Consider the following 19,331-nt stretch of genomic DNA (forward strand, 5'->3'; position numbering starts at 1 on the left):
AGTAGGGGCTTCCCTGGTGGTGCAGTGGTTAAGAATCCGCCTGCCGGTGCAGGGGACACGGGTTCGAGCCCGGGTCCGGGAAGATCCCACATGCCGCGGAGCAACTGAGCCCGTGCGCCACAACTACCGAGCCTACGGGCTGCAACTACGAAAGCCCACGCGCTCTAGGGCCCGCGTGCCGCAACTACTGAGCCCGCATGCACAGACCCCATGCAACAAGAGAAGCCACCGCAACGAGAAGCCCGCGCACCGCAACGAAGACCCAACGCAGCCAAAAAATAATAATAATAAAATAAAACCCACTTGGTGCTGGTGTACAATCGTTTAAAAAAAAAAAAAAAAAAAGTAACAAGGTTTGTTTATCTATGTTCCTGGCCCTGAATTCCTTGTCTCTAGCGATAGCGATGTCCTTTTACCTCCAGATGCACCTTTCACACAGGAGATTTATTTCCTGCTTTCAGGGAGACAGAGAGAAGGGTCAAAGTGTTCCTCTTGCTTCAGCCTGTTTCTTAAGTAACTTGAATTTAAAATGATCACTCTGTCGTTGTGACATAGTTTGGAGCTGCCCGCCCGCCCTGAGCGCCAACAACTCACACGGGTTAGAATGCGTGCATAAATTTCCCTGCATCGTCAGCTGGGCACGTTTAGCTCCCACATGTTTTAATATCATTCTCTGGTAAAAGGAACCAGGGCTCTTCGAAGAAATGGCTGATACTAGGACTGAGACAGTACATATATCAGCCAGGATAACCCTGAAGTATAAATAAGAAAGTACCAAGAAAAAGAAAACCACCGATGGAATTATGTCAAGGGAAACAGGACCAATGGACAGAGCTCACGGTAGCCAGAGCAGGAATGAATGAAGCAACCAAACACTGTAGTGCTGGATTATAAACCAAAAAGCCTAAAATATCTATACAGGTGTCCACACTGGTAAGAAATAAATGATCGCACAGCTTTTTTTTTTTTTTTTTTTTTAATAAATGAGGTTGAACAGAAATCTCGTATGCAGGGGGATTCCGAACAATTGATAAGACACTCAACCATGCATCAGGGAAGTGAAGCTAACTCCCCTTTCCTGAAGTGTGGGGTCTGCACGGTGACCTACCTCCGTCAAGGTCATTGACACAAGGCGTCTAGAAACTGTCAAAGCCAAGAGGAGCCCAAAGAGACATAACAGATAAATGTCATGTGATACCCTGGATGGGATCCTAGCACAGAAAAGGTAGAAGGGAACCCAAATAAAAGACGGACATTTTAGTTTAAAATGACGTATGAATATCGGTTCACTAATGGTAACAGTTCTGTAGAAAACTAGAAGAAGAGGAGAAATCGAAAGTCAAATATGAGAAACCTACCGCATCAAACTGGAAAACTAGTGGAAATGGGTGATTTCCTAGTAAAAATACACAGTAACGAAACTGACCCTAAAATAAAGAAAATACAAACAGACCAGTTAACCACCCGGGGGCCTCTTCCCTCTGCTGGTTCTTTGCTCGTTGTTCAGGGGTCTTCCTCCCCCGGGAAAAGGAAGGAACAGGGACAGAGATGTTTGGCAGCTCCCCTAAAACCAGACCCCAACCAGTGTCTTCAACTCTTCCAGCCATGCCACACCCAGTGAGGACAACTGAAGGAATCTCAGGGATTACGGATTCTCTCAAGTGTCGGGACTTTTTTGATGGCAAGTGACTGGACACACTTACTGAAGTAAAATAAACTACTATCTTTAAATGATAGAAGTAAACTAATCGTTGCAAGAGGCAGGTTGAAGAACGGCTTTGGACCTGGCAGACCCAGGGGCTCACCCTTTCGCGGTGTGACCTCCCGGTCCCTCTCCAGCCCTACCCTAAGTGCCCTGGGGTGGCCCATTCACAGGCACAGTCTCTCTCACTGCTTCCGCGGGTCTACTGTGAAGGGTTTCTGCGTCCCTAGGGCTCCATGACAGCTTTAAATGCCTTTGGCCTGGCTTGGGTCACATTCTCATCCTTGAGCCCATCAGAGCACCCACAGGATGGAACATGGGACTGGCTAGACTTGGATCATACACCTGTCTTCACGGTGGGTGAAATGGAGGGTCAGCCCTCTGGAACTGTTTAGACTGGAAGCAGGGGAGAGGTAGTTCCCAAAGGAAAGCTGAGGTGCTGGACTTGGACATGAGGACAGATGCCAGCTCAGTGAAAGCAGCAGATTCCACGTCACTGACAGCCCGCTGTACAGCTGTGGGATCGGAATCCCAGGGAAAGAAGGGGTTGACTCAGGGTCAGGGGCTGCAGCCGCACACCCAGTGCCCTTGCTGTTCTCCCAGGATGGCAAGCTCTTCCACTTGCTGAAAAAGCAAGGTAGGTACTGGTGGTAAACTCAGGGCTCCCGCCTTGGGCACTGGATCCCTGCATCTCAGAGACTGGCCGAGAACAGCCCATGTGCCTTCGACCGAATGCTAGGATGGCAAGGAAACTGGCTCAGTGAAGCAGAGGGACGCTCAAGGATTATTCCCTACCATGGAATCCAGAGTCGGCTGGCTTTCTGGAGACCACAGGGGCTGGACCGTGGACGCACATGGCTCTCCAAGAACACAAGGCCTTAGTGTGAAACTGCCCATTGGGAGGCCCAGTTGCTCCCATATCTTTGATTCTCAATGAACAGGAATGTCAAACTTTGTTACAACCAGAAGGGCAAAGGACTGCAGGGCCACCGTCTGGTTGCGGTGGCCAGGGCCACACTCAACGTTTAGAGGGCCATTACCTAACTGGATGTGAGGAAGGAGGCCCTCTTCCCAACCGTGGGGATATTGGGAATTAGAAAATCCCAAGGGGCTCTCTAGGCTGCCCCGGTAGCTGGTCAATGGCCCAGCAGCAGGGTCAGCTCAGTAATTGGCCACGGGGGCTTGAGGGGACCCAGACTGACCTGAGCTGGAGAGCCACAGATGCCTGCCTGGATGGTCGGAAACCAAGGGCTGTTCTGAGACCTGTTTCTGCTGCCCACTCAGATGGGACAAAGGATTCAGCAAGTCCCAGGAGGGCCACATCAGCCATCAAGAAGGCAGCACCTGGGGGCTGGCAGGTCGCTGCACCCAGTCCTGCATAGATCTATACACGTCTACTAAGTACCCTCATGTGTCAGGGCTGTGCTGGATCTGGGGACTGCCCGGATAGAGAGGGGCCAGCATCACCTTCCCCGCCTGACTTCTGAGGCCCTTCACAATCCTTGAATGAGGTTAGGTTGGACTGAAACAGTCAGTGACCAGTGTGGACATTTCACTCTTCCACTGTCTAGAGCCCAGGACTAGGCAGGGCAGACAACCAACTGTCCAGCTCAACTCCTGACTCATGTGTCAGACTTGAGGGTCTCTTTGAGGCCCCTGGTACCATGCAGACCCTTGTCAGGCTAGGGCCTCGTGACCAGGTGAGTCCTATCCATCCTGGAGGCCTCAGAGAGATGGGAACGAAGAGGGGGAAGTGGGCCAGTGAGGCTTAAACCTAACCCCAACCTTCAACTTCAAGCCCTAAACCCTAATAACCCTAACCCTGGAACCCTAGACCTTGGACTCTAAACTTTGACCTCTAACTCTGATCCTGACCCTTAACCCCTGACTCCAATCCCAACCCTAAACCCTAACATTTATATCCTAACTCTAGCCCTAATGTACAAAAAACTTTTACAACTGAACCAAACACAAACAACCCAATTTTTAAATGAACAAAGCACCTGAATAGACAATTGTCCAGAGAAGGTTTACAGATGACGTCACCTGAAAAGATTCAACATTAATCACTACTAATTAGCGTATAGATACAACAACTGATTTTTGAGTTGTATTCTGCAACTTTGCTGAGAGCATTTATTTCTAGCAGGTTTTTTGTTTCTGGTCTTTAGGGTTTTCTATAGATAAGATCATGTCATCTGCAAACAGGGACAGTTTTCTACTTCTTTGCATCTCACAAGTTTTGGTACGCTGTGTTTCCATTTTTGTTTGTCTCAAGATATTTTTAAATTTCACTTCTTATTTCTTCTTTGACCCACTGATTGTTCAAAGTGTGTTATTTAATTTTCACCTATTTGTGAATTTTCCAGTTTTCCTTCTACTATTGATTTCTAGTTTTATTCCACTGTGGTTAGAAAAGATACTTGGTATATATCAATCTTCTTAAAGAGTTGTTGACCTAACATGTGAGCTATACTTGAGAATGTGCCATATGTGCTTGAGAAGAATGTACATCCTGCTGTTGTTGGGCTGAAAGTTCCACATATGTCTGTTAGGTCCATTCGGTCTGTGGTGTTATTCAAGTCCACCGATTTTTATTTTTATTTATTTATTTATTTTTGCTTGTTGTTGGTTCTGTCTGTTAGATCCACCCACTACCAAAAGCGGATAGCAAAGTCTCCACTATAATTGTATGGCCGTCTATTTTCCCCCTCAGTTTAGTTTATGCAGAGAATTCCAATTAATTGATATAGTCACTCAGCCACCAAGGATATGGAGCTACCTCCTCACTCCGTAATGATGACCTTGACCTTAATCTCATCCTGAACCTAACCTCTGACCCTGACCTTAACTCTAACTTGGAACCTTAACCCTAACTGAATTTTCTTAGTTTTAATTCTCTATAAACTAGAATATCTCAAAAGAATTCCTCCAATGACAGAAATATCCTTTTTCTTCTCCTCAGCCTACTGTGACTGGTAAACTGGATTTTTATCTTGTTCATTTAAATTAATTTGAATTTAAAAAGCCACGTGTCATTGGTGGCTTCCATATTTGGACAAAGCACCACATGGTGCCCTGTGATTAGCCTAACAGATAATCACCGCATGTGTGGATGACTTCGGATCCCTAATGCTCTTCCTTTAATGCAGGTGGATATTCAGAAACTATATTTACATTCTGATCTTTGGACTTGACCCTGAGGAGATCAACAGGAACACCAATCACCCACCTAACACACCCTTAGGATATCACGTGTACATTTCCTACGAAAGAGACCAAAGGACCTCGGCGAAGCTCCCTGGCATGGCTGTCAGGAGCGGGCCAGACCAACCTGTATTTCACCTGTGAGAAAGAGAACACAGCCACCGCTGTCACTGCAGGAACCACATCAGCTTTTTCCTGCTCAGGGGGACACTGCTGGACCTCTACAAATTCCCACAAGTGGAGATGAAGGCGCGGCGGGGGCAGAGATGAATATACATCCTGTCCAGCAACAGAACACGGCGGTAAAACAGATGAAGAGAGAATGTCCTTGTACATCGTTCAAGGTGGAAAACCGGACTGCACAGAACTGGAGCGGCATATTCTTTACTTGACTCGGCAACGACAAGGGAGAGAATGAAGACTTTACAGGCTGAAGTCAACCGCAGGAGGTCCTAGAAATAGGTTCTGAGCAATTTTTCCGGGTAGCCCTTCCGGTGACGTTGAAAATAAAATATGGGGAGTTTCCTGGTGGTCCAGTGGTCAGGACCTGGCGCTTTCACTGCCAGGACCCGGGTTCAGTCGCTGCTCAGGGAACTAAAACCCTGCAAGCCGTGCGGTGTGGCCAGAAACATAAAGAAAAGAAAACGTGGTACGAAGAAACCCTTGCAGCTGCACTTACTGAAAGTAACGCTGTTTAATATCTAGATCACTTTCCATGGCAGGTGAAAAGGAATAGGATTCAAATGAGTACCACAGAGGTATTCTCTCTTGATGGTTCCCTTGGAGAAGAAACTGACCATGCTTTTCTCCTTCCCATTCAGGTCACTGAAGGTCCCCGTGACCTTCTGCTGAGTGTCAAGGGTCAGTCACCAGGTCTGAGTCAGGTGGCCTCCGGGAGTGTTCCTCTGGCCTCAGGCGTGCTGTGGCTGCTGCGCCCCGTGGCTGGACCCGGGCGGGGCTGTTGGTCTGTGATGATGTGAGAGGTGAGCATTCTCTCTGGGGCCCAAGGAAAGACATGCACAGGGGAGATCTGGGCACCCTTGCAGGGTGGATGCCTGTTGTCAAGTGATTCCAGCCTTTTTCCAGTTGGAAATTGTTACTTAGTGCCCTAGGTTCACCCAAAAATGTAGCTCTCGATTGTATAAACTGGGCTACTTGGATCCCAAAAAATCACACTGATGAAAATGAGGCCAACAGAAAAATTCTGGGGCATCTTTACATCAGATACGGGAAGTCAGCAGGCTGACAGGAGACCTAGGAGCTGTCCAGCTGCTGAAAATATGCTAAGAGAGGCGGAAGGAAAAGCACAGGTTTTAAAAATTGCAGTAGAACCGCACCCCCCCCCCGCCCCCCATAAGAGGTGCTCGACGGCTGACGGTACTGGAGGGGCTAGTCTAGCAGGCTTGAGGCTGCGAAGCCTCCAGGAAGGATCCCCAAACCACACAGCCTCAGGGGGTGACCCTCCACAAAGTCCCTACCAATGGCCTGTTTGTGGTCGGTCAGACAGACATGAACGTCATGACCTCCACTGCTGCTGGGAACCCATGAGCAGAAACCGCTACAGTAACCAACGTTACAAAGTTTTTCCATTAGGATTTTACGTTGTTCCAACTTAATAATTCCTTTTTATTTTATTATTATTTTTTATTTTTTTTTTTGCGGTACGCGGGCCTCTCACTGCTGTGGCCTCTCCCGTTGCGGAGCACAGGCTCCGGACGCGCAGGCTCAGCGGCCATGGCTCACGGGCCCAGCCGCTCCACGGCATGTGGGATCTTCCCGGACCGGGGCACGAACCCGTGTCCCCTGCATCGGCAGGCGGACTCTCAACCACTGCGCCACCAGGGAAGCCCTGTTCCAACTTAAACAGGGATTTATTTGGTGAATGAGGAATGAATGCATTATTTTTCAGCTTAGGAAGATTTACTTAGGCAGAGCTTTCCTGTTTTGAATTACTGTAAAAGTTTTCAAAATACAGTAAAGAGAGTGACATAATGCATTCCTATACACAAACAGGCAAACTTCATAATTACTACGTTTTGCCACATTTTCATCCCATTTTTGTCCTGTGAAATATTGTCAGTCACAGCCCTTACAAAATCTCACCTGTGGAAAAGCAAGCATGACTTCCCACAGAACCACAGCACCGCACTGCACAGAAATTCCTGCATATGGTTCGATACTCAGTTAGGAGGGGTTCTCAAAACCCGCCATCAGAAGGTAGACGGAATGTTGAGCGTCGAGAACACGCCATGAGAAATGGTATTTACCTGGCTAAGAACCTAGGAGTTTCCCATGAGAATCAACTAAAGAAACACCACCCCCACCCCCCTCCATGTAAAGAGAAAAGACTATTCTCGCCATAGAACCATAAGGACCGTAAACCTCAAATTACGCACGAAAGTTTCCTTACAGCGCTGCCTGGGTGTTATCAGTATGTCCTAACTTCCAATGTGACCACAAACTGATGCTTGGATTCGTAAGAATTACTGCACCTGAAACACTGCATCTCTGCTCTTCTTGTCAGATGCAAACCAATGTGTACAGCATCCTATACTCAAACAGTAAGAAAGAACGCTGCCCACCCCCCAACGGCTGTGACCTGCTCAGCTTCTGAGGACCCTTTGGGGGCGGCTCTCTCCTCCGCTGCTCTCACAGCTGTGGTCCTTGGGGTCTTCGTTAAGCCCGAGACTCGCCCACAGTCAAGGCCAAGAGCGAGACTCTCAGCTGCGTCCTCCTAATCTCCCTGTGCCCAGGCTTTCTGTGCTGCTCACCCCTCATCGGCCGTCCCAGCACAGCCACCTGCGCCCTCCAGCAACCACATCTGGCACGGTGTTTACTGCGCTGTTTCCACTGTTTGGGCCAAAACCCTCTGTGTGGTCTTGACTTTCAGGATCACTGCTCCTGGGAGGAAAGTTGCTTGGTGTCAGGGGCACCCGACTTCACCTTTCTCATCCGCTCCCCAATCCACCCGACTCTCTGTGGAATCTGCCTGGGAACCTCTCCTCTCTTCACTGACACAGACACGCACTCCAAGCCTAGATGTGTCCCCCTCGCCTGCAACTGGGGGCTTGGTCCCTGTCTTCTACTGTGCCCTGGGAAACCTGGGCTCCTAGCCCTGGGGAGCTTCACCAGGGCTTTCCTGGCCCGGAACCTGCCCAGTACCTTCAAGGAAGCCAAGTTCCTGACCTTCAGCGTCCTGCTGACGTGCAGTGTGTGTGCCACCTCCCTCCCCGTCTACCACAGGCTGAGGGCAAGGCCACGGTGGCCGTGAAGATCTTCATCTTCTCCATCTTGGCCTCCAGTGCAGGCTGCTAGGCTGCATCTCGGCCCCCAGGCACTGCTAAGACCAGACGGGAACACCCTGAAACGGATACAGAATAAGACAGGTTCTGGGCGCAGGTAAAACAAAAACAGACTCTTAAAACTAAATCACCCATTTTGCCCAGATATTTGACGAAAGATTAAACTTCCTACTTACGCTCTGGTTGAGCAGGTAAGCTCTGTGTGTTCTGCAAGTTTCAGGGACCCCGGCCCATCAGTGATCAGGTCCAGAAGCTTCAGTCACCTTGGACACCTTCCTGGCACATGGAGTCTATCCCCCATCGTCTGTTCCACCGCTTGACCCCCCCCCCCCGCCTCGGCCTGGGCCCCAGCTTCCCTCTACTTCCCGTTCTCTATTTTTCCCAGTTACAAAAGTCTTCCCCACGCTAAGGTTTTGAACCTATTTTCCCTCTTTAAGGTTTGTTTATGGCCTGATCTATGCCGCTTGCCTGACATTCACTTTTGCGGATGGTGAGTGAGCGGTTCCCATTCCAGGGCAGAAGTCATGGGGGCCCGTTTCTGAAGCCCCATGTGCACAGGGGTCCATGTGACCAGAGGGAAGGGGTCAGGACTGGGGGAGTTTCAGCTTCAGTGAGTCCTCCAGGGACACAGGGAGTGGACAGACGCAGGTGGGCACTACTGAGACGGGACGATCCGAGGGCAGAGGTCCCGGTCATTCGAAGGGGAGGGACTCTGAGGCCTGGGCCGGGGCTGGGGTGGTATATCCCCCAGCAGAAAAGGGCACAAGGAGCCCACTCCAGGCCCAAACCCCATGTGTGATCTTTCAAAGTCAACACCAGCCACTGCAAGGCTCCACCTGGCAGAGCCCACGGGAGCTGCCCTCCCAGCGGACCTGAGCACAGCCCTGCACACAGTCAGTCTCTGGGGGTGCTGATGAGGACCCAGGCTCCTGTGGCCACGGTCTTAACCACATCTGAACTTCTTCCCAAGCCCTTACATTTGGGGGCCTGCACAGGGACCCCCAGCAGAGGCCTCCTTACTGGGAGGAGGGAAGAGCTGTAAATACACCTCTCCACGCGACGTGGACTCGGGTCTCTGCTAGCCTCCCCGGCCCCAGGGGCCAAACAACGGCAGGTGTCTTTCGTTCAGGGCTCTCTCTGCAGGGTGACACCCCGATTGCTTGTGCAGGTCCACCTGACCCCCAACCTTAGCACCACAGAGAGTGGAACGGGCAGTCGGCCTTTCTCCTGCACCCCTCCTGCCCACGTGACCAGAGCAGCAACGCAGGCATGGCTGGTTCGCTCAGCTGAGCCCCCAACCAGAGAGGGTCTCCCCCCTCTGCTGTAGGAACAGAGTCCTCAGAACAGCCATAAGGAAGAGGTGCTGATAACATCTGTCAAGCAAACGCCCTATTTTACTAAAAATCCACATAGACGTCACATTTTACAAAACCGGCATCCACTGGGATCTCTCAGTCCCTTCCCTAATCCAACAAAAGACAGGGATTCTGAGGAAGAGTCCCCCTCCACACGCTAGGGCTGCCCCAGGTACCCCCTAGCCCAGTGCATGGAGGTGGAGTTAGTGGAACCCACGCCAGGATCCAGCCATCCTGGCTTAGGGACCTGCCAGGACCATGGACACGCTCGCTGCCCACAGCCCGAGCCCCAGCAGGAGGGGACCCGCAGAGGCTGCAGCCAGCCTCGCCCAGGGCCAGTGTCAGTGATGGCTGGGTGCCCGCTCTACCTCTTCATCCTCCAGGCAGTGCCGCGGGGGCCGGGCTTTGAAGAAGTCGGAGACGTAGCGGACCTAGCAGAGGAGAGGAAGGCAGGAGCTGACTGGGCGGGGGCAGGACGGGACGGGGCAGCACAGGGCAGGGAGGGGCAGAAGAGCCCAGGAGCTGAGGGGCACCGTGGCGGGGTCAGTGAGGACAGCAGAGGGGGGGAAAGATGGGAGGAGAGGGCTAGGGTCCTGGAGAGGCAGAGAGAGGGCAGCAGGGCCCCAGAGGGGGATCTCTGGTCAGGGCAGGGGGTCGGGGCCCGGGAGCTCACAGTGAGGCCAGCCACCAGCGCCCCCTGCAGGAGGCCAACGAGAACATCACTCCAGTGGTGTTTGTGGTCAGACACACGGGTGTAGCCCACGTAAAGGGCAAAGGCCACCAGGAAAAACTGCACGGTGGGCCGCAGCAGCCGTGCCCCCTTCCAGCACAGCCGGGCCTGCACGTAGAGCTGGGGGCCAAGAGCAGCCGTCAGCATGGGAGCCTGCCCGCCCACCCCCGCCGGACGCACAGACGGTGACACTGAGGCCAGGAGCCTGGAACCTGTGGGCCCAGGGCCTCCAGTTTTTATCAACAAGCCAGAGCCCATCCATCACCACCTCCACCCACCCCGCTTTACTGAGGCCCAGGGAAGGGCCTAGGCCACCACTCCACAACAAGCGAGTCACAGAGAAACAAACTCACCGCCAAGAACATCATGCAGTACATTCCAAACGAGGAGTGTCCAGAGTAGAAGGATAATCTGAGAAAGGAGAGTACGGCAGCTTTCAGGAGGGCCCACACTCAGCACCTCTGCCTTCAAACACCCCCGGCCCCGGTCCCATCCTGCCATGCCTCCCAGAGTCTGGGAAGATTTCAGGTAGAAACACGGCCACCGTTGGACACCATCAGTTCTTCCCTTTCCATTTCTCTGACAATGCGATCGGGTCTCACGGTCTTTAAGGCCTCACCACAAAGACGCTGCAGGCCCTGAACTCAGAACTGAGGGCAGACAACTGTGTCCAGCCAGCAGCTTCACTTTCACTGTGTTTCTTTTCAAGACTATTTTCCACCTGTGGTTGCTGATACAAGGCTCACGTTTTCTTTTTTCTTTTTTTTTTTTTTTTTTGCAGTACGCCGGCCTCTCACTGCTGTGGCCTCTCCCGTTGCGGAGCACAGGCTCCGGACGCACAGGCTCAGCGGCCATGGCTCACGGGCCCAGCCGCTCCGCAGCACGTGGGATCTTTGCGGACCGGGGCACGAACCCGTGTCCCCTGCATCGGCAGGCGGACTCTCAACCACTGCGCCACCAGGGAAGCCCCACATTTTCTTTTTATATAATTTCAGGTTTTAACAAAGGACATCAACGAACAAGAGAAAAGATGGCAGATTAAGAGACTCCAAAGGTCCATCCCCCCACCCCATAAAAGCAACTAAAAAACTGACAACAATGGTAAGAATCAGATTGGTGGTGGCCGTGGACGAAGAACAGAGCTCACTTACAAAGAACTGAGATAGTTCGGTCCTGTCTGATGGCTCCCTGGATCACTGGTCGTAAATATTTACAGCAAATATAATGGTCACCACTGCCTGGGGCAACGGATAGCAGTTGCAGCAAACAGACTCACCAAAAAGCTTGGGAGGAAAGGTCAGGGAATGAGAAGCTCTGGAGAATAAGGGCTGGGATTCCAGAGGCCAGGGCTGGGCCTCAGGGCTCAGGAAAGACCTGAGAAGGCCCTAAGCTCTCATCTCTGGTTGACCGAGCAAGAAGTAAGTAAAGGTTAAGGCAGAGTTGTCAGCTGACATGCCCCAACATAGCACACAAAGCCCGTCTGTAAAATGGAATTTTTTCCCCCCGGTTCCAGGTATTTAAGGACCTATCTGTCCAATCGTTAGCTGATCCCTCAGCTAACAGCCAAACTTCACGGCCACTCCAACTCTACAAAGTTAGTTCACAACACTCACTAAGCAAACAACCAACAACTACAACAGACGGCAAAAACAAGCCCTGGGGAGAGTAGAACCTGATTTCCAGAGTTGCTACATTATAACATTTAAAATGCCCAGTTTTCGAAAACAACAACAAAATTATAAGGCATGCATGAAAAAATGCGGGAAGTACCTAGGGAAAAAAAAATCTGTTACTAGAAGCTGTCCCTGAGGAAGCCCAGATGTTAGACTCACTAGATAAAGACTTTTAGTCTGCCATTTAAAATATGTTCAGAGAGCTAAAGGGACTGTGAGAATGATGTCTCACCTAATAGAGAATACCAAAAAGAAACAGAAGTTATAAAAAGGAAACAAATAGAAATTGTGGAGTTCAAAACTACAGTATCTGAAATAAATCACCCGACGGGCTCAAAAGCAGATCTGAGCAGGCAGAAGCGTGTGTGAACATGGAGATAGGTCAATCGAGACTTTTGGTCCAAGGAACAGCAACAAAAAAAAAAGAATGAAGAAAAATGAATGAACCGCAGAGCCTTGTGGGACACCATCAAATGTACCAACGTATATACATATAAGAGTCTCAAAAGGAGAAGAGAGAAAGCGGCAGGAAGAATACTTGAAGAATATTTTCAGCAAATGAAAAACATCAATCTACATATCCAAAAAGCCCAATGAACTTCAAAGAGGATAAACTCAAAGAGAGCCACAAAGAGACACAGTATAATCAGGCCACCAAAAGACAGTCAAGGAGAACATCTTGAAAACAGCAAGAGAAGGCATTCATTGTGTACGAGGAATCCTCGGTAAGATTAGCAGCTCATTTCTTATCAGAAACCATGGAGGCCAGAAGGATGACATACTCAAAAGTACTGAAAGGAAAAAAAAACCCTGTGAATCACGAATTCTACATCTGGCAAAATGATCCTGTAAAAATAAAGGAGAAATTTAGACATTCCCAGACCAACAAGAACCAAGAAAATTCATAGCTCATACACCTACAAGCTCTACAAGAAATACTAAAGGGAGTCTTTCATGGAGGAATGAAGGGTACTAGACAGTAACTCAAATCCACAAAAAGACCCGTAAAAGTCACCAGTAAAAGTCAATACAGAACAAAAACAGCAGTGTTAATGTATTTTGGTTTATAGTCCTGCTTTTCCCTACGTGATTAAAAAAAGAAAAAACAACAGCACATAACTAAACTTACTGGATCATTCCACAATAAATGCAAACATCTCATCATTATGTTGGACACCTGAAACTAACATAACGTTATATGGCAAATAGAGCTCAATTTTCTAAAAACCACGTAAAACAGTAGTTATAAATCTACGTTGATGAGCACACCATGTATAAAGATATAATTTGTGACAATAACCTCGTAAGGGGGCGGGGGGGGGTGTGGAACTATATAGCTGCAAATTTTTGGCAGAGTAAATACCTATTAACAGAAAAGGCAGTAATGGAGAAATTGAAACACGAACGAAAAAGATAACAATATACACAAAACAAACAACAAGACAAAGAGCATTATATAGCGAGAAAAGGATCCATCCATTAAGAAGGTATAAAAATAACAATTACAAAGATATAAGCACCTAACAACAGAGCCCAAAATACAGGAGGCAAAAGCTGACAGAAGCTTAAGATGGTTAAATTGGTGAATTTTATACTTTGCGAATTTTTATCTAATTTTTAAAGAAGGAAAATAAGGACATCAATTAAATGAAAAGTTTACCAGTAGAGGGTGAGAGGACAGAGCAGCAGCGTGAGGATGGGGCCTGAAATTTAGGGGAGGTGGGTCACTCCTCCTGAAACCTCCTGGTCTGCTCCAGGGCCCGACACGCCTGGCGCCACCTCACCTCCCCGCCTGCAGGACACAGGCCCACGGGCACCTGCAGGCCTTGCTCCTGCCTGTTCTCTGCCCAGCGTGGAGCCCCTGTACCTTCTATACCTGACAACTCATCCCTCAATATCCAGCTCCCGAGGGCCCTTCTCCAGCCCCCACTCTCCTCCCCGGGTGGGGTGTCTGCGGCCCGGGCCCCCCGCAGCACCTACCTGGACTCGGTGACGTCAGCAGGCTTTCCCCTGCACACCTCCACCTGCACGTACACGGAGCAGTTGACGCGGCTCCAGTCAGGGTCACACACGGCCAGGAAGTTGGGCCGCAGCCGGCCGGTCATGTACTTGGCCAGGTCTGTCAGCGACTGGCTCACTGCAGCCCCGAACAGGAACGCCCCCAACACCTTGTAGAGGGCGGCCAGGTAGTTGTTGAAGTCGGAGCGGGAGTAGAGGCGGTCTGTGTACACCAGGTAGGTCTCCCCGGCCGACACCTGCGGGGAACAGCCGGGGACTTCAGGGCCGCTGAAGAAAGGGGTCAGGGTGCGCGGCCTCCCTACGGTCACTGGGGGGCTGGGAACTCCAAGGGGGCCCTCTCCCCCGCAGACACCACCCCCTCGGGCAGGACTCGACCTGCTAACGCCCCAGCCCTCCGCCCTCCACGCCCCTCCTGCCTTACAAGTATGATGGTGGTGGTGATGATGACCCCGGCCATGAGCCCATGGGTGATGGTGTCTGGACGGTAGGGGTACCGGATGGAGTCATCTCCGCAGTAGAATCCTCGCTTGTACGGGGCGTTCACGAGCGTCAGGATGGCGGAAGGCAGAGAGGCTGGGGTTGGGGAGAGGAGGCCGGTAGCCACGAGGTTCTCTGAGCCCCAGGGCCACACGGATGAGCCTGCGCCGGCACCGAGCGCTTGGACGCCTGCCTCAGCCTCCCTCCGGGTCTCCGAGCCCTCCCGAGAGCTAGGAGGAGCTTTTCTCACAGCAAATGGGAGGTCACTGCCCCATTAAACCCCCTCGTGGTTCCCCGTCACCATCAGATAAACACGAACGTCCTGCCCAGACCCGGTGTCCACCCCCCCAGCGTCGCCCACCCTCTCCCCGCCTCGCTTCCCTCCAGCCTCCTCTCTGCCCTTTGCACGAAACCAGCAGGCAGCCACCAGGGCCTCTGCTCACATCCTTCTCGTGGCCCAGAACATCTCGAACTCCCTTCCGTGCTCCTGGGAGCCCTCTCACGACAGGAAACTTCCGTTCTTCATGGTCCTTGCCTGTGAGCAACTGTGCAATCACCGTGTGATACTCGAATGGTTCTCCCGGCTACACACAGCGCTCTGTGAGCACCTGGGGTTGGGGTGGGGGTGGGGGCCGCGCCTGTCGTGGTCAAGGCTGAGTCCCTGGAGCCTGCCGGGGCCTGGCCAAGGCCAGTGTTTAACAGGCATCTGTTAAAAGGAGGACACTCTGCTCCTTGTTCCAGGGCCGGCCAGAGAGATAAGGAACACACCTCATCCACGTGTTGTCCCTGAACCGGCCACATGGTGACCCGACAGGCCCGGCCCAGGCCCCGGGAGCTCAATCCAAAGGTGCTTTCAGGAGCCACAAGTCATGACCGGGCCCTGCCTGGCGCGGCCGCAGCCCCGGAATCCAGAGGCCCCGCCAGCCAAGGGCGACCAAGGGCGGCTGGGGCACAGGGCTCCCTGCTCCCCAGGGTGGGTGCACAGAGACAAACCCAGGCAGGGTGCCCTTTGGCCTTGGCAGGGCAGGTGACACGTGGAAAAGGGTGTGGCTCTGCTGGGGCCTGACAACCAGAGCAGGGGGAGGGCAGGGCCAACTCCTCCTTCCAAAGGCCAAATTCAAGGGCCTCCGGGACCACCGTGTGATGGTGCTGATGTAGGGAAAGACTCGGCGAAGAACACGGATATCTGCCTCATGCAGCTGAGAGCAACTGGGAATGAAAATAATACGCACACGATGACCGGGATCGGGGAGGTGGCTGCGGCCTTCAGGAGGGTGTCGCGGAGGCCACACAGGGAAGGTGCCTTAAAGGAAGAAGTACAGGGGAGACCTGGGAAAAAACATCCCCCAGAGGGGTGGCCAGTGCCAAGGCCGGAGATGGGCCTGAGCCTGGAGAGCAGAGCACTGGGGAAAGGGGCTCTGCGGCAGGGGCGGGGGCCTCAGGAGGGTTGCAGCAGAGGGAGGGAGAATGTTTCCAAAAGACCTCTCTGGCCAGGGTGGAGGCCTAGGAGGAGAGGCCGAGAAAGCCCACGGCCTGAGCAGAGCAGGGGCTCCCATGGGGGCCCGGGCATCGAGTCAGCCCCCCAACTCCTGTCCCCAAGCCCCAGCCCTCCCCGCTGGAGATTCGGGCACCCCCAATCAGAACTGGAGCTGGGCTCTCCCGGGATTCAGGGCACAGAGCCCAGAGCACAGGAATGGAGCCTCCCTCTGCCTGGGCCGCACCAGCTCAGATGTACCCACAGCAGACACCACCAGAGCCTCCCTGCCCTGGTGTCAACCCCTGGTGTTTTCCCCAGGGCCCTTGTCACCATCTAAGACTGAACTGTTTTGTGTCCTGAAGCTTCTAGACTGGGAGCTGGCTCTGCCCGGGCCCCCAGCACCTGGCACATGGCAGCTGCACCCAACCCCCCTCCCCCACTGCTGTGTGACCTCCAGCGGGCACCTGAACATCTCTGGGTGGAAACTGGGGAGCATAACAGCACTCCCTTATAGGTTGATTGGAGAAAAAGGTTTAATTATTTGCAGGCTGCTTAGTGCCTGACATACAGTCAGTGCCACACAAATGTTTAAATAAATAAGTGCTCAGGAAACGATGCCCAGGGTTGGCAGACGCCCCCCGGGGACCTCCAGTTGCCACCTGGCGCATCCCAAAAGGGTCTCTTCTAGGACATGCGAGGAGAGCCTGGCCTCTGCCTGTAGTCAGGGCAGACCCCTCGGTCCCCAGCAGAAGAGCAGCTGCCTGACTGGGGGTAGGGCAGTTTAGGCTGGAGGGGCCCCTCCCTGCGCGGGGAGGTGGGGGGGGGGAGGGGGTGGAGGTGGGGGGGTGGGGTGGGGTAGAATTCCGGGGCCATTGTCCGCACAGCCTGGAGCAAACACACAGCCTTTGTTTCCAGGACCCTGGAGGAGGGGCGGGGAGGGGGCCTCTGCCCCCAGCTTGGCCCACAAACCCGCCCGACAGGTTTGGCCCGCGCCACCCCGAGGCCTCCAGTTCCACAACAGCCTGCGGCCCAGTCCTTCTCCTGGCTCTCCTGGGCCCGAGCGAGGAGGGCGACGGGGCGCGGGTTCGAATCACACCACTGCCCGTGCGCCCCCGGCCAGGGCTCCGCCCTCCCAGACCCCACTGGACCAGCCGACCCAAGGTGCGGGGTGGAGGGCCTCCCGGGGCGACCCGCGGCCGCGCCCCCCGCCAGTCTCGCCCGAGCCCAGCCGACGCCCGCGTGAATCACCGCCCAGGCCGGGCCGGGCAGGGCGGGAGGGGAGACATGGGGGGCCCCCGGCAGCGACTTCCTGCTGCCGCGGGCGGGGGACACCGACCCCCTCCGACCGGGGATGCGCGGGGGAAACAGACCTGAGAGGCCGCGCGCGAGCGCCGGGGCACGCGGGGCGGGGGCGCGTTGCTCGATCCGCGGCCCGAGGGTCCTCCCCCGGCTCCCCCCACCTCCAGGGGGCTTCCGAGAGATAGGGCCGCTGCAGCCCCGGGGGCCGCTGCAGCCCCCAGCCCGGGGATGGGCCCGCCTGGGAAAGGGTCCTCACACACACACACCCTGGTCCCCGCGGCTCTTACCGACCAGCACGCACAGCACGTCGAGCAGCACGAAGACCCACCTCCGCTCCATGCTGCCCGCGACCCCCGGCGCCCGTCCCAGCGCGTCCCGTCGCGTCCCAGACGGGCCGCGGGGTCACATGGCCAAGGAGCCTGGCCCAACCCGGGAGGGGCGGGCAGGGCAGGGGAGCGGAGGGCGGGGCGGAGCCTCCGAGGGGAGGGGGCGGACTCTGCCTCCGCCCCGCCCGAGGCGCGCGGGGAGGAGGGACGTGGGGAGCGCGCGGGGTTGGCAGGGGAACAGTGTCGGTACGAGACCCGCGGCTGAAGGGGCCGCGGGTCTCCGAGCTGGGGGAGGGGGGTCGTCGGTGCCCAGCATTTTCCCCGCCCCCCGCCGGGAGGCTAAGGCTCAGGGACGGCTAGTCCGGTGTCACCCCAGAGCGTCCGCGTCCGGCCGCACGCCCCGGTCACCCACGGATTGGGTCGGCTGAGTCGGGGGTCAGGAGAAGGAACGAACAAACGAAGGAATGAGTGAGGGGTGAACGGACAGGCCATCAGGAAGGGGTGTGGAGGAGGACGGAGCTCGGGCACCCGCAGGCTGCGCCTCGGTTTCGTCTTTGGGGCACTGAGCTCCTGTGTGCCTGTCTGAATACGTCTGAATCAGGAAGTGCCTACAAATAGATGGGGGGTGTCACGGCTTAACTGCAGGGTTTCTTTTCTTTCCTCCTGATGCTTAAAAACCTTGCAGCCCTTCCATCCCTGGCATTGTTAAGAAAGTTCCTCAACGCCCACCCTGCTTGTGCCAGGCCCTTCTCCTGGGTGGCACACTTCCTACCCCCTTTTACAGGGAGCAAATCGTGCGGGCGGTAGGAACTTGCCCGCACGCTAGGAAGGGTAGGGTTAGGGTCTGTGCCCTGCACGCCCACCCGGTCCCGAGGCAGCCCTGAGCTGGGAGGTGCAGGAGGTCCACACACGCACACGCACACGGGATCCTTGGGGCTGGAACCAAATGAGAGGCCTCGGGGCGTGTCACCACCTCCTGGAGAGCCCTGCCTGGACCTGGCGAGACACAAGGGAGGTTCTGCCACTCTCTCAAGGTCACACAGTGGCAAGAGGCAGGGCTGGGGTTTGAACCCAAGCAGCCTGGCCCCAGCCCCACTCCCAAACCACGTTCACCGGCCCACCCTCTCCAACAATCTTAAAACCGAAAGATGTTTCCCGGCTTTATTTTAGAGATGAAGGAAGCCGCTTCCAGAGAGGCATCCCCTGGCCCAAGGTCAAGCAGCTGAGACGTGAACTCAGAGTCCCTGACCCTGCTTCCTGGGAGGATGAACAGACGCCTGCACCGTGGGGGGAGTGAGGGTTGGGAGAGAGCCAAGGTATTGCGGGGGGGGGGGGGGGGGGGGGCGACAATGCACAGCTGATCTGTGGCTCCTCCACCATTGGCCAGACTGTGGGGTTGAGGGGGGTGTCTCTGGGCCGAGGCCCCTGAACCCCAGAACAACTTTCCCTAAGCAGGCCATCAGACACCGCCCCCCACCCACACACACACACACACTCAACTCAGCCCACCCCCAGGACATAACAAGGTTCTGCATGGAAGCTGATGGACCTGGATTTTCCGCCTGCAGCGTGGCGGAGACAGTGCGGGAAGCACATTCCAGCAACCCCCCCTTTCCAGCCGCACACCCTGAGGAGTTGGGAAGGCACATCCTAAAAATGCAGCTTCCTCCCTCACCCCCAGACTTCCTCCAAGGCGTCCAGAAGAATCAGATTACTTGCCCGGAAGATTTTTCTCTGTCTGAGCAGGGGTGGGGCTGTCGCCAG

At 54.2% G+C, this 19,331-nt stretch overlaps 1 protein-coding gene across 1 annotated transcript; it reads right to left on the reverse strand.

Annotated features, from left to right (window-relative positions):
• Positions 1 to 1,271: 1,271 nt before the first annotated feature.
• On the reverse strand, positions 1,272 to 17,693 carry PLPP2 (phospholipid phosphatase 2). Its single transcript, XM_032625913.1, is given in 7 exon segments — positions 1,272 to 9,916; positions 9,919 to 9,997; positions 10,240 to 10,416; positions 10,650 to 10,707; positions 13,950 to 14,224; positions 14,410 to 14,561; positions 17,529 to 17,693. Coding segments are annotated over 7 exon segments (1,035 nt in total). The 5' UTR covers positions 17,581 to 17,693; the 3' UTR covers positions 1,272 to 9,674.
• Between the last annotated feature and the right edge of the window lie 1,638 nt (positions 17,694 to 19,331).

This window comes from Phocoena sinus, chromosome 3 (genome assembly GCF_008692025.1).
Source record: "Phocoena sinus isolate mPhoSin1 chromosome 3, mPhoSin1.pri, whole genome shotgun sequence".
Lineage (NCBI taxonomy): Eukaryota > Metazoa > Chordata > Mammalia > Artiodactyla > Phocoenidae > Phocoena > Phocoena sinus.